General features: G+C 39.6%; 2 protein-coding genes and 2 pseudogenes across 3 annotated transcripts; 2 read left to right on the top strand and 2 right to left on the bottom strand.

The window, feature by feature from the left end:
* Positions 1–1,565: 1,565 nt before the first annotated feature.
* Positions 1,566–3,144, top strand: LOC147792736 (auxin-responsive protein SAUR21 pseudogene; annotated as a pseudogene).
* Positions 3,145–4,129: 985 nt separating this feature from the next.
* LOC147792735 (auxin-responsive protein SAUR23 pseudogene) lies at positions 4,130–6,725 on the bottom strand (annotated as a pseudogene).
* Positions 6,726–6,872: 147 nt separating this feature from the next.
* LOC111795184 (small ribosomal subunit protein eS12) lies at positions 6,873–9,033 on the top strand. 2 transcript variants are annotated; one of them, XM_023677468.2, is made up of 5 exons: positions 6,873–7,011; positions 7,107–7,147; positions 7,668–7,956; positions 8,602–8,667; positions 8,758–9,033. In XM_023677468.2, exons 2-5 carry the CDS (start codon positions 7,140–7,142, stop codon positions 8,815–8,817), a joined length of 423 nt encoding a protein of 140 aa, XP_023533236.1. In that variant the 5' UTR covers positions 6,873–7,011; positions 7,107–7,139; the 3' UTR covers positions 8,818–9,033. The 2 variants fall into 2 exon arrangements, with proteins under 2 accessions (XP_023533236.1, XP_023533237.1); XM_023677469.2 differs by having other exon boundaries at positions 6,898–6,992.
* A 2,223-nt stretch (positions 9,034–11,256) lies between these two features.
* LOC147792734 (auxin-responsive protein SAUR21-like) lies at positions 11,257–12,554 on the bottom strand. Its single transcript, XM_087124364.1, has one exon. It carries the CDS (start codon positions 12,410–12,412, stop codon positions 11,954–11,956), a length of 459 nt encoding a protein of 152 aa, XP_086980490.1. The 5' UTR covers positions 12,413–12,554; the 3' UTR covers positions 11,257–11,953.
* Between the last annotated feature and the right edge of the window lie 84 nt (positions 12,555–12,638).

Below are 12,638 nucleotides of genomic sequence, written 5' to 3'. Positions count from 1 at the left end.
CACCACAAATTTCCATTATCATTGGCTAAGTTGTTCGATCATGAAAAGTCAAATCATTGTCCAAGCTTTTACAATGAATTAAATGCTTACAGACAGAGTGCATTACGTTGACAATGGAAGAACAGAACCTCCATGTGATTGGCTTTCCATGAAAGAGTGACCAGCTACGTCAATGTCTAGTTCCAAGGAGACTCTGCAGGCCTTATATGTATCAAATTATGGACCATAGCAAAGAATGGTTCTCATTAAGGAGAACAAAAAGCCCAAGTCAAAGTACATAGCTTAGTCAAAAAATGCCAATTCTTAGAGGCATAAATCATCCACAAAGTTCTACGATCGTTTTCAGCCTCGAACACGTTGACTTGTTTATTGTGAGCATAAAGCATGCACATCTAAATATGGTCAGATTTAATATATCAGGTTTACACCAGAACACATATCTTGTCAGGTTTTTTAACCAATTTAAAAATTCAGCGTATAATCCCTTTGATCATTTGGCACAACTAAGTCTTTCCTTTTGTCATTGGATTGGTTCAAATTCAGCTCAGATTTGAACCTTTTCTCTATACTGATCACTAGTAGCACAAAATGATCATTTGGAGCTTAGTATTTCCTACCATTTAAGACACGAAAGCGCTCGGTAAACCTTTCTCCTTACTTATCAATAGGAGCACAAAATGACATCCATCCAACTTAGTTTTTTTCTTTTCACAATTCAAGAATGTCTACCCATCTCTCATACGGTGCTTCAGCTTTCTTCCTCAACTCTGAATATGAGATCCTTCACAAATAGATAGAATATAGGACAAACATATGTAGCTTCTTAATCTTTTAGCAAGTCCAACACTCAGTTAATAACTCTTCCTCTCGGCCCAAAGTAATTGTGCTAGCCTTGGAGAGTAGGCTGCTAACTTCACCAATCTTAAGCTGTGGCAAGACCCATACAACCTCTTTCAAGTCTGAGATTCCTGCTATGCATATTTCTAAACCATTCCATGTGTTGGATGAATTCCTACATAGCCAACCAAATACTAGAACAGTAGCTGGTTTAAGAATGAAGCTTGAATCAAGAACTACCTCTCTGGTTTCCCCCAACAATAACTCATGGCCTCATCTCTAGACTTCGATGCATTGAACCTTTCGACAAGTGGAAGTCAAATTTGAATCAACATAAACTGGAGAAGGTCCCCTTATCCTTTGGTATCCCATAAGGGGAGAAAACATAAGATACAAGAATTTCTCAAAACACTAAAAACAGAACAGAAAATATGAAGTTTGTGTAAACAACTTTATAGGCTCTTCCTATAATATCAGCACAGGATGCTACGAACAAAACATACCAAGAAAATAAATTGAGTGGTGAAAAGGGACATAACCAGCAAACATGTATTATACAATTCTAAATGGTAAAACTTTAAGATCATAGCAAGCTTCAGACTAGCATTATTCTTGTGTCTGAAAGAAAAAATTCACAAATGGATTGGGATCTCATTTATTGTTCTGTATAGTCTATTATCAACGAGAATTTATTCCTGTTTTGGTCCCTTTAATATATATTTTTCCTCTGGATTGGATCAGAGATGCAGCCAATGACCGATGGTGTAAGCTTGCAGCATGGACCCACTGTAAGTTGATCTACCACGACATGGCATTTGGTTTCGAAGTTTTCTCGACCTGTTATTTTGGACTATAACTACACCTCATTGGAACAAATGGGACTGCTCACTAGTTTGTTAGGGCACATGATGAGGTGCGTCTATTCAAACCAAATAAGCAACCCATGTGAGCATTTATGAAGTAGGCCCTCCTAAACACCAACTTGATACTGTTTTCTTCTCACCACTTCCCCGTTCTGAATCCATAAATACGGTTCAAATAAACTTCAATCTCCAACTCAAATTTCAAGAACATCTTCATTCAAGTACTACACTTTCCAACTTCTTGATCTGCATCGAGCTGAAAACCCTTCTAGACATGGGAATCAGACTACCTTCACTTCTTCTCAATGCCAAACAAGCTGTCAAAATGCATACCGCTTCTTCTAGAAACCGGTGTGGCGTTCCCAAAGGCCATATTGTAGTTTATGTTGGAGATATCGAAAGAAAAAGATTTGTAGTTCCAATAGCATACTTAAACCATCCTTCTTTTTCTTCTTTGCTCAACCGTGCCGAAGAAGAATTTGGATTTAAACATCCAACTGGCGGTCTTACAATTCCTTGCAGAGAAGATGTCTTCATCAATCTCACATCGAGGCTGCAATCTTCATGAAAAAGAGAAGAAAAACAATCCTCCACACAGTTTTGTTAGATTCCCTCCAATTTTTTCCCATAGTTTAGCGTAGAACATCGATGTAGAGTTAGCTTCGACATGTAAACGATGAGTAGCGGAAAAGAGATACAAAATTGAAATAGATAGTCACATTTTTTTACAAGAACACTCTGCCCCTTCATGAATTTTATTCACCTGAATTCGTTGGTTTTTTTATCTCCATGTTCTTGCTACTTTACTGTAATACAGCGTGTTTGAGCAGTCAACGACTGACGGATGGTTCAAGTATGACATTGGAACCACACATTCCGTCTTTCCCACATAAACTGCAACATGACATTTAGAACATATCACTGATTTCTGTGGAAATTTGAAAGAACTTGTAAAAGTTTCATAAACATGAACAATGATGATCTGCAAGAACATAAACTCAACAACCCCATTGACCCATAAGCCATATCCATATTATGATTTAGAAGATTGTTTTGTGGATTGTTTTATGTTTTGTGTTTTATATTTACCTTAGTGGATTAGAGATCTTCGAAGTTCTGCATAGAGAATGCTTACATATACAAGTCTTTCCTTTTGTGATTGGATTGGTTCAAATCCAGTTAGATTCTGGAGATCTTGTATTCATGCTGCTTTTGTTGCAACTGGTCAGCATAATTGATGTTCAAGTGGATTATATCAGTCTTTGCCACAAATTTCTGTCTTTCAGGTCAAGTTGTTCACATTGTACAAGCACGTTAGTTGTTTCATTGAATTAATGTTTCAAAATATAGTGTCACAATGCCAAAACTTGAGCACCTAAGCAATAAAAATCAATATCCTACATGAGCACCTAAGCAAGTCTACAAATGAAGGATGGTTCAAGTAAGCAAGTCTAGAAGGTGATATCATGATGGATATTGCAATATCATAAGCAGCAGAGGACTTAAACGTCTCAAGGGTGCTTATAATCTTAGACTTGTCATTAAGGAGGTTCAAATGTATGTGTAACGCTAAGTGGGCAAAGTGGTTCAGGGTGTGTGGCCTGAGGCCGCATGCTCGAACCCTTTATTTATTTCATGCTACGTAGAACCCTTTATTTATTTCCATGTTGTACTGTCTTATTATTGTATTTTCTTATTATTGTATTTTCTGTTTGTATGACTATTCGGCGAAATCATGTTTAGGTTTGCTAGACCTGAATCGCCCCAAAATGTACTATAGGAGATTTGACTGGTTGTCATCTCCTCCTCCTAATTTTGTATGATTGTTTGGCGAAATCATGTCTAGCTTGCCAGACCTGAATTGCCTCAAAACGTACTATAGGGGATGCAACTAGTTGTCAAATTCTCCCTATCCGAAAAGTTATATGCTACTTAAGCCGCTATGTTGCGTTTTGCTTGTATGTCATATAACATTGCTTTCGATCTCTCAATCTTGCTTTCAAAATCTCTTTACCGTCGTTTTTTAAAACATTTTTCTCAAATCAGGCTAGAGGCTTGGAACAACTTCAGTGATTGTTGAGTTTCTAGCCTGTAGAACTTACATTAGAACGATTTCTGTACATTGTTATGAGAGCTATTTTATTCACTCTAGACATGCAAATGTTTGTATTATCTGCTTTTGGTATGTAATCATAGAGCTTTATTGGAACTTGAACTTGATTCACTGTGACATTCTTGTTTCTCTGCTCTATTTTAAGCCTTAGTGATCACTACAAGATTGCTAGTTTTGTAGCTGGGGAGACTTCCTTTACAATGCCAAGCAGGAAGGGAGGGTGTGTTTCTGTGAGATCCCACAACTCAATTGGAGAGGGGAACGAAGCATTCCTTATAAGGGTGTGGAATCCTCTCCCTAGTAGACACATTTTAAAACTGTGAGGCTGACGGTGATACGTAACGGGCAAAAGCAGACAATATCTACTAGCGGTGGGCTTGGGCTGTTACAAATGATATCAGAGCCAGACACCGGCGGTGTGCCAGCGAGGACGTTGACTCCCAAGGGGGGTGGATTGTGAGATCTCACATCGGTTGGAGAGGGGAACGAAACATTTCTTATAAGGGTGTGGAAACCTCTCCCTAGTAGACGCGTTTTAAAATCGTGAGACTGACGGTGATAGTAACGGGTCAAAACAGACAATATCTTCTAGCGGTAGACTTGGATTGTTACAGCAATTCTTCACGTCTTCTAGTCTACACATCTACGTATAAAATTTCCTTTACAATGACACTCTTAACTCTATCTCCTATAGAAAAAAATGAAAGGCTATCAAAATTGAAAGCATGGTTGCTTTTTGTTCTCAATCATTCATGAACTGTGCAGCCTAGAAGTGACATCAATGAAGGCTTCTTCTTTGCAAGGAATGGTCAATCTCCTGTTGGATGGTTGAATCCAAACTCTTCTTCAGTCCTATCGAGCAAGTCGACAAACGAGGGATGGTTCAAGTAAGATATAGGAACTAAAAACCGCTTCCTCTGAATTTCTCCCACGTACACTGCAATATGGCCTTTGGGAACATTGGACCGACATCTATCAGAAACGGACTGTGTTCTAAGAATTTGCTTGGCAATAAGGAGAATGGACGGTAGACGAATTCCCATGTCGAAATTTGATTGAAACGATAGAGCTAGAATAGAAGCTGTTCATATGGTATGTATATATAGATAAGAACATAGAATAGAAGAAATATTCAAACATTTCTTGTGGCTGAAAAATATTAGTAGGTATTGAGAAAAGAACAATAGAGCTAGAATCAAGTGGGAGTATTTGACTACTCCAAAAATTATGTGGTGTATACCATGATGGATATTGCATCTTCAGCCGGAAAAGACATATATGTCTCAAGGATGTTTATAATCTCGGAGACTTCTTGTAATAGCTCAAGCCCACCGCTAGCAGATATTGTCCTTTTTGAGTTTTTCCTTCCGGGTTTTCCCTCGAGGTTTTAAAACGCGTCTGCTAGAGAGAGGTTTCCACACCCTTATCAAGAATGTTTCGTTCTCCTCCCCAACCCATGTGGGATCTCACAATTCACCCCCTTTTGAGCCCCAACGTCCTCGTTGGCACTTGTTTTCTTCTCCAATCGATGTGGGACCCCCTCCACCCCCATTCGGGGCCCAACGTCCTTGTTGGTATACCGCCTCGTGTCTGGCTCTGATACAATTAGTAACAACCCAAGCTCACCGCTAGTAGATATTGTCCTCTTTAGACTTTCCCTTCGAGGGTTGGTTAAGGTTTTAAAACGCGTCTGCTAGGGAAAGGTTTCTACACCCTTACAAAGAATGCTCCGTTCTCCTTTCCAACCGATGTGAGATCTCACAATCCACCCCTTCGAAGCCCAGCGTCCTCGTTGACATTTGTTCCCTTCTCCAATCGATGTGAGACCCCCCAATCTACCCCCTTTTAGGGCTTAGCGTCCTTGCTGGCACACTGTCTCGTGTTCACCCCTTTCGGAATTCAACCTCCTCGTTAGCACGTTGCCTAGTATCTGGCTCTAATATCATTAGTAACAGTTCAATCCCACCGCTAGCAAATATTGTCCTATTTGGATTTTCCCTTCTGGGCTTCCTCTCAAAGTTTTAAAACGCGTCTACTAAGGAGAGTTTCCACACCCTTATAAGAAATGTTTCATCCCCCTCTCTAACCGATGTGAGGCTGACTGCGATACGTAACGGACTAAAACGGATGATATCGGCTAGTGGTGGCTTGGGCTTTTTTACAATATCATACCATTGTGGAGAGTCATTGTTCCTAACATGGTATCAGAGTCATGCCCTTAACTTAATCATGTCAATAGAATCCTCAAGTGTCGAACAAATAAGTAATACTCTTTCGAAACATCCAACTTGTTTTGATAACGAAGGTGTAGTCAAAGGTGACTCAAGTGTCAAACAAAGGGTACACTTTGTTCGAGAGTTTTAGAGGAGTCGAGCCTGGATTAAGAAGAGTCTATTCAAGAGCTCCCGAGAAAGAGGTCTCAAGGGAGGCTCTATGGTGTACTTTGTTCGAGGGAAATATTGTTGAAGATTATTGAGAGTAGTCCCACGTTGGCTAACTAAGAGGAAGATCATGAGTTTATATATGTAAGGAACACGATCTCCATTAGAATGCAACCGAAAATCAAAAGCAAAACCATGAGAGCTTATGCTCAAAGTAGACAATATCATCCCATTATAGAGGGTCTGAGCTGTCAGGCTACCAGGATTCATTCATAGTTACTTCTTTTTTCACATCAATTATCTAAAATATTGGTTCAATCCTCCATCATCCTTAATACAACTAAATTTTAAATATTAGAAAACCGAACCAAACCAAACCAAAACCAATTAGAAAACCAAGCCAAACCAAAACCACTTAGAAAATCAAACCAAACCAAACCAAACCAATTTGATAATCAAGCATGTATGGTTTAATTAGCATAAGATATCCTCAAGAATAGGCCATGAAAGTATCCTCTCTCTCACCGTCCAAATGAATACATCACTTTTGCACTAATTTCTCAAGAAACTTTCTCATTCGCTAATAAAAAACCAAACCGAAACCGATCGGTTCAATTCAGCCGGCGGTTTTCAAAATCGGATATTGTGGTTCGATTCTTCATTTGGATAAACCGAACACCGGCCGTATAGGGCTAGGTCACCAACCAGTTGGGCTTTTCCATTCCTCTTCTTCTTCATAAAAACCCCTCACTTCTTCTTGACCTAATTTGCTGCGCCGTTGATTCTTCACTTCGATCCGTATCTACGCTGTTCTCAAGTCGTCCCCTAACCCTATCCTTCCTCGCTTCTTCTTCTCCGGTTGTGCCTCTGTTTAAATTGTCTGATTGTTTTTTTGCGTTTGTTTTGCGACAGGAAGGAGAAAAGAATTTCAAATCAAGAAGAAAAATGTCAGCGTGAGTGAAAATTTGTTTACAAGCTTCCATTGGTTGTTTTTTCTTTTATAATTTAAGTTGTTGAATGCCTGCTCCTTTTTTCGTTTTTTTTTTGCTTCCTTTGAAATATATTAGTTATCAACGATTCCTTGTTTTTGTGACGTAGAATCTGAAGCTTGTGATAAACGGTTCGAGTGGTGACTAATCTAGGTTGTGAATAAGAAAAAGTTGTGAGTTGAAACTTGATTGGCGAAGGTGACGGAACGATAGATGTTGATGCCTTAGAGATGAAAATTATATGTTTTGGCTTGAATCATATGAGATATGGAACTTTAAATGAAAATGTGATTTGTATGGTGATTTGTTACATTACTTTGTTGGACATTGAAAGATCACGGCTGAAGAGCCAAGATCTTTATGCTTGTTTAGGAGTGAAATACTATTGAGGTTTCTTTTGTTATTGGCTTAGTATTTGCTGCAAATGGCGATATATTGCTTTCAATTGCTTGACAAATCCCTTTTAACTCGATTTCTTATGCAGTGATGAAGGTGCAGTTGTTGTTGAGGCTCCGGCCCCAGCTCTTGGTGAGCCAATGGACATTGAGACTGCTTTGCAACTTGTTCTTAGAAAATCATTAGCTCATGGTGGGCTTGTTCGAGGCCTGCATGAGAGTGCCAAGGCAATTGAGAAGCATGCTGCTCAGCTCTGCGTCTTGGGAGAAGACTGCAACCAGCCAGATTATGTTAAACTTGTCAAGGCACTTTGTGCGGAGCACGATGTAAACTTGATGACAGTTCCCAGTGCAAAGACCCTTGGCGAGTGGGCTGGTGTAAGTGTCTAATCTTATTTAGCCATCGAGATAAAAATGGCTTTACTTTTGATCATCTGTCATCACTTGTATTGTATTTATCCTACTATGATTGAATATACACCTCTCAATACTAGGCTACATGTTTTTAACCGTTAATACTTAGCTGCTTTACATGTTCGGGATCGTATTTACTTAACCTCTTCACCTGCCAATGCTAGGCTACATGTTTTTACCTGTTATTACTTAGCTGCTTTACATGTTCGGCATCGTATTTACATAACCTCTTCACCTGCCAATGCTAGGCTACATGTTTTAACCCGTTATTACTTAGCTGCTTTACATGTTCGGCATCGTATTTACATAACCTCTTCACCTGCCAATGCTAGGCTACATGTTTTTCCCCGTTATTACTTAGCTGCTTTACATGTTCTGGGTCATATTTACATAACCTCTTCATGCATAATCAAGAAAAAGCTTTCTTTTTTCACATGCCCTGTCAACATCACGATTGGGGAAGCTTGTTTTTGCTTGTAAATTGGCATTCTACACCATCAATTTGAGTTCGATTTCAAGTTGTAATTGATGTGCAGATACCAATACTACCATCATAAGATTTCCCTCATCTGAGTTCAGCATAATGAGTTATTGTTTGATCTAATGCAGCTATGCAAGATTGATTCTGAAGGAAAGGCTAGGAAGGTTGTCGGGTGCTCATGTGTTGTAGTTAAGGTACGCTGTATGATGCCCATCACTCCTGGATAAAATGTTCTGTTCTCTGAACCATTTTTGTTTACTTAAAATTTGTATTCCCATCTCCAGGACTTTGGGGAGGATCACGAGGCACTTCACATTGTCCAGAAGCACGTGAGTTCAAGTTGATCATCTCAAATGTTGTTTGTTGGTGTGTCACTAAGAAAGTTTTTGATCTTTAGTTATGTTTAGGTTGGTTGGTTCCCTGTTGCTGTTGAACACGTTTCTTCTACCCTATAATGCTTTTCTTTGTTTTTATTGATTGGAAAGATTTTGGGCAAACAGAACACAAGTTATTTATCAAGAGTCTCCTTGCCAAGGGTGAAAGGGAATTGAATTTTATCATCTGTTTATGTTGAGTTACTAAGCTATACCTATTCTCGTTTCTGAAGATTAATGCAACAGTGTGTAGTATAGTTTCTTTTCCTATAAAACTCAACATGTTTTCGTTCATATTAGTTGATGCAGTTGAGGTTCATTCGTATTTAATTTGATTTGGTTTTACAGTACGAGAATTAGTTTAAAGATAAGAGAGCAGACAGCATTTTAAATTTTGATTATCTTGTGAGAAAGGTATTAAAGGAATCCCAACTTAGTTGGCTGCAAGGGCATGCAAAGGTCCGTCTCATATGTTACAGCCCAATTCTACCGCTAGTTGATATTGTCCTCTTCGGACTTTTCCTTTTGAGCTTTCTCTCAAGGTTTTTAAAACGCCGATAAGGAGAGGTTTTTATATCTTTATAAAAAATGTTTGGTTTTTCTTTCTCAACTAATGTGGGATCTCACAACCCACCTCCCTTTAGAGTCCAGCCGTCCCGCAGGCACTCATTCCTCTCTCCAATTGATGTGGTATCTTAAAATTCACCTCTCTTTGGGGCCCAGCGTTCTTGTTGGCACACTGTCGGGTGTTTGGCTCTAATACCAATTGTAACGACTCAAGCTTACCATTAGCAGACATTGTCCTCTTTGGACTACCCTTTCAAGTTTCCTCTCAATATTTTTAAAATGCATCGGCTAGGGAGAGGTTCCCACACCTTTATAAAAAACGTTTCTTTCTCCTCCTCTAACAATCGTTCCTCTCTCCAATCGATGTGGTATCACACACCATGTCCGTAATCGATTCAAGTGATAGAAAAATTATGGGTTTGACTGGTTTTTCTCCGAGAAACTGAGGTTAAAATGAGAGTTCCAAGCCTTGTATGAGAATGTGTTGATATTAGGTGTTGATGTATAAAATGAATGGAGAGGAGATGAGCTTTATTAAAGAAGACCCACTTCATCAAATACTCACATGGGATTGCTAACCAATATCTTCACCATATTTTGGTAGGTAGACCCCCTCTTGCCCCAAAAAAGGAAGCCAAAGACCCAACAAATGGCCAAGAAAATTTCAGAACTAAATGGCAGATCTGTTTGACAAGCTTTCCCTCAACAAGTTCCTGTTTCAATAGACTATGAACAGTGAGAATAGGCTTGAATTTCAGTGCAAAAATCAGACAGCTTCACAGATCCTCAGCGTGGTAGCCATAAAAGATGCTGTGGTATCACCAGCATAGGGACATGGTGTCTGCTTAATGTTTACATTTGAAGACTTTTCTAAGTTGATTAAGGGAACAAATCATTGCAATCTTGGTATAACCTTGGCCCTCTACACTATCTGGTTGGTATGCCAATTCTTTCGGTTCTTATCATCCCATTTGTATAAAAAGCTATAAGATTTGGTCATTCAGTTCATCAACCAAAGCTCTTTGCTATGCCTCTTGGATGGAAAGGAAGAACAAGCCGAGGAGGTCATCCGCTCCAAGAACAGTTATCATGTGAGATCCCACGTTGGTTGGAGAAGGGAACGAACCATTCCTTATAAGGGTGTGGAAACCTCTCCCTAGCTGATGCATTTTAAAATCGTGAGGCTGACGGCGATACATAACGGACTAAAGCGGATAATATCTGCTAGTGGTGGGCTTGGGCTGTTACAAATGATATTAGAGCTAGACACTAGACGGTGTGTCAGTGAGGACGTTGGGCCACCAAGGGGGTGGATTGAGAGATTCCACATTGGTTGGAAGAGTGTGGAAACCTCTCCCTAGTAGACGCGTTTTAAAACCGTAGACTGACGACGATACGTAACAAGGTAAAGCAGACAGTATCTGCTAGCGGTAGGCTTGGGCTGTTATAAATGATATAGAGCTAGACACTGGACAGTGTGCCAATGAGGACGCTGGGCCCGAAGGGGGTGGATTGTGAGATCCCACATCAGTTGGAGGAGTGTGGAAACCTCTCCCTCGTAGATGCATTTTAAAACCGTGAGGCTGACGGCGATACGTAACAGGTCAAAGCGAACAATATCCACTAACAGTGGGCTTGGACTGTTACAAATGATATCAGAGTTAGACACTCAAACGGTGTACATGCTGGGCCCCTAAGGAAGTGGACTGTGAGATCCCACATCAGTTGGAGGAGGCTGGAAACCTCTCCCTAGTAGATGCGTTTTAAAACCGTGAGTTGATGGGAATACGTAACAGGCCAAAGTGGACAATATCTGCTAGCAGTGGGGTTGAACTGTTACAAGTCAAATAGTTCCGTGACTGACTACCAGGATGTGTAGCTCTGAGATCATTTGGAACGGAACCGTGGTTGTAAGTTATTTGCAGCCTTCTTCATTTCATGGCATGTTCATTGAAATCAAGTCTCAAGAATGCAAGGAGAGAACAAGAGTTGCTGCTTCAAAGAACACGAGCAAGAGACCAACAACCCAAAACTCTATCCAGGTTCTTAATTTATGGACTCATAAATCATCCCTATTTAATTTGTTTTTGCGTTTAATCTTTTCTTTAATCTCGAGAGAAACAAAAAATTTCATCGAAGAATTGAAAAGAGACTACTCCTCAAAAGATACAAAACGATCGAATTTGATGTGATTCCTTATACATGTTGGAACGAGAACATCATAAAGAAGCTTTGATGTGATCAGGTTCAAAACGATCGAGCTAGAAATATGACGGTGTGAATCTTGAAACACGAGCATCGGAGAGTAAAGGAAATCACTGATTCTTTTACTTAATCTGGAAGAGGCCGTAGCGGGACTACCATAGGAAACCCGCCCCGTTCTCTTATTTCATTATATAGTTTCGTAATTAACGTTTGATATGGATCAAATACGTTCGATATATATCAAAGATTATAATTGTTTTTCATACAACATTTGAATGAATCATAACACCAACAAATGGTGAAAAAAAATGTTGTGAAAAAAATTGGCGATACTTCAAGCATGTTGAAATCTAGAAGTAAGATCGATAAACGCATCTTCTTTGCAAGGAATAGTTAGACCTCCCGAGGGATGATGGAATCCGAACTCTTCCTCGGCATGGCTAAGAAGTTGTTTAAATGACGGATGATTTAAGAAAGATATCGGAACTACGAACCGTTTCCTCTGGATATCGATCTCGCCCACATAAACTGCAATATGACCTCTTGGAACATTCGACGGGTTTCGCATCTTTAGCATTTGCTTGGCATGATGAATCAAAGATGACGGTAAACGAATTCCCATTTCTAAGCTCGTCGTAGACAAGTTTCTCTGTTGGTTTTCGAGGACACGTCTAAAAAAATTTCTCGGACCTATTATGTTTCGAGTCGAGTTTGGCGTTTGAAGGCTCGTTTGGAGTTCGTATAAATAGAGATGTTTTAAAAAAAGAGGTGGTTTGTGAATGCTGACTGGCATTGCATAGAATGTGGGACATCAAGGCTGTTGTTGGGAAGACCTCTTCACATGGCTTACTTCAACATAGAAAAGAACTCTACATTCAAAATAATGACTATACAAGGAAGTTTCCCATTCATGTGATGGAATTTCTGGGAAAGTGCTCATGGCTATATCATTGAACCTAATTTTCAGGTCAAAGAGGGCCGAGGTCGATACCGTGTTTCGTTTTAGTATTCATTATCGG

The sequence above is a fragment of the Cucurbita pepo genome, chromosome 5 (genome assembly GCF_057944985.1).
Source record: "Cucurbita pepo subsp. pepo isolate OVF chromosome 5, ASM5794498v1, whole genome shotgun sequence".
Classification (NCBI taxonomy): Eukaryota; Viridiplantae; Streptophyta; class Magnoliopsida; order Cucurbitales; family Cucurbitaceae; genus Cucurbita; species Cucurbita pepo.
Note: the sequence above shows the minus strand (reverse complement) of the source record. Positions and strands in the feature narration are given on the sequence as shown.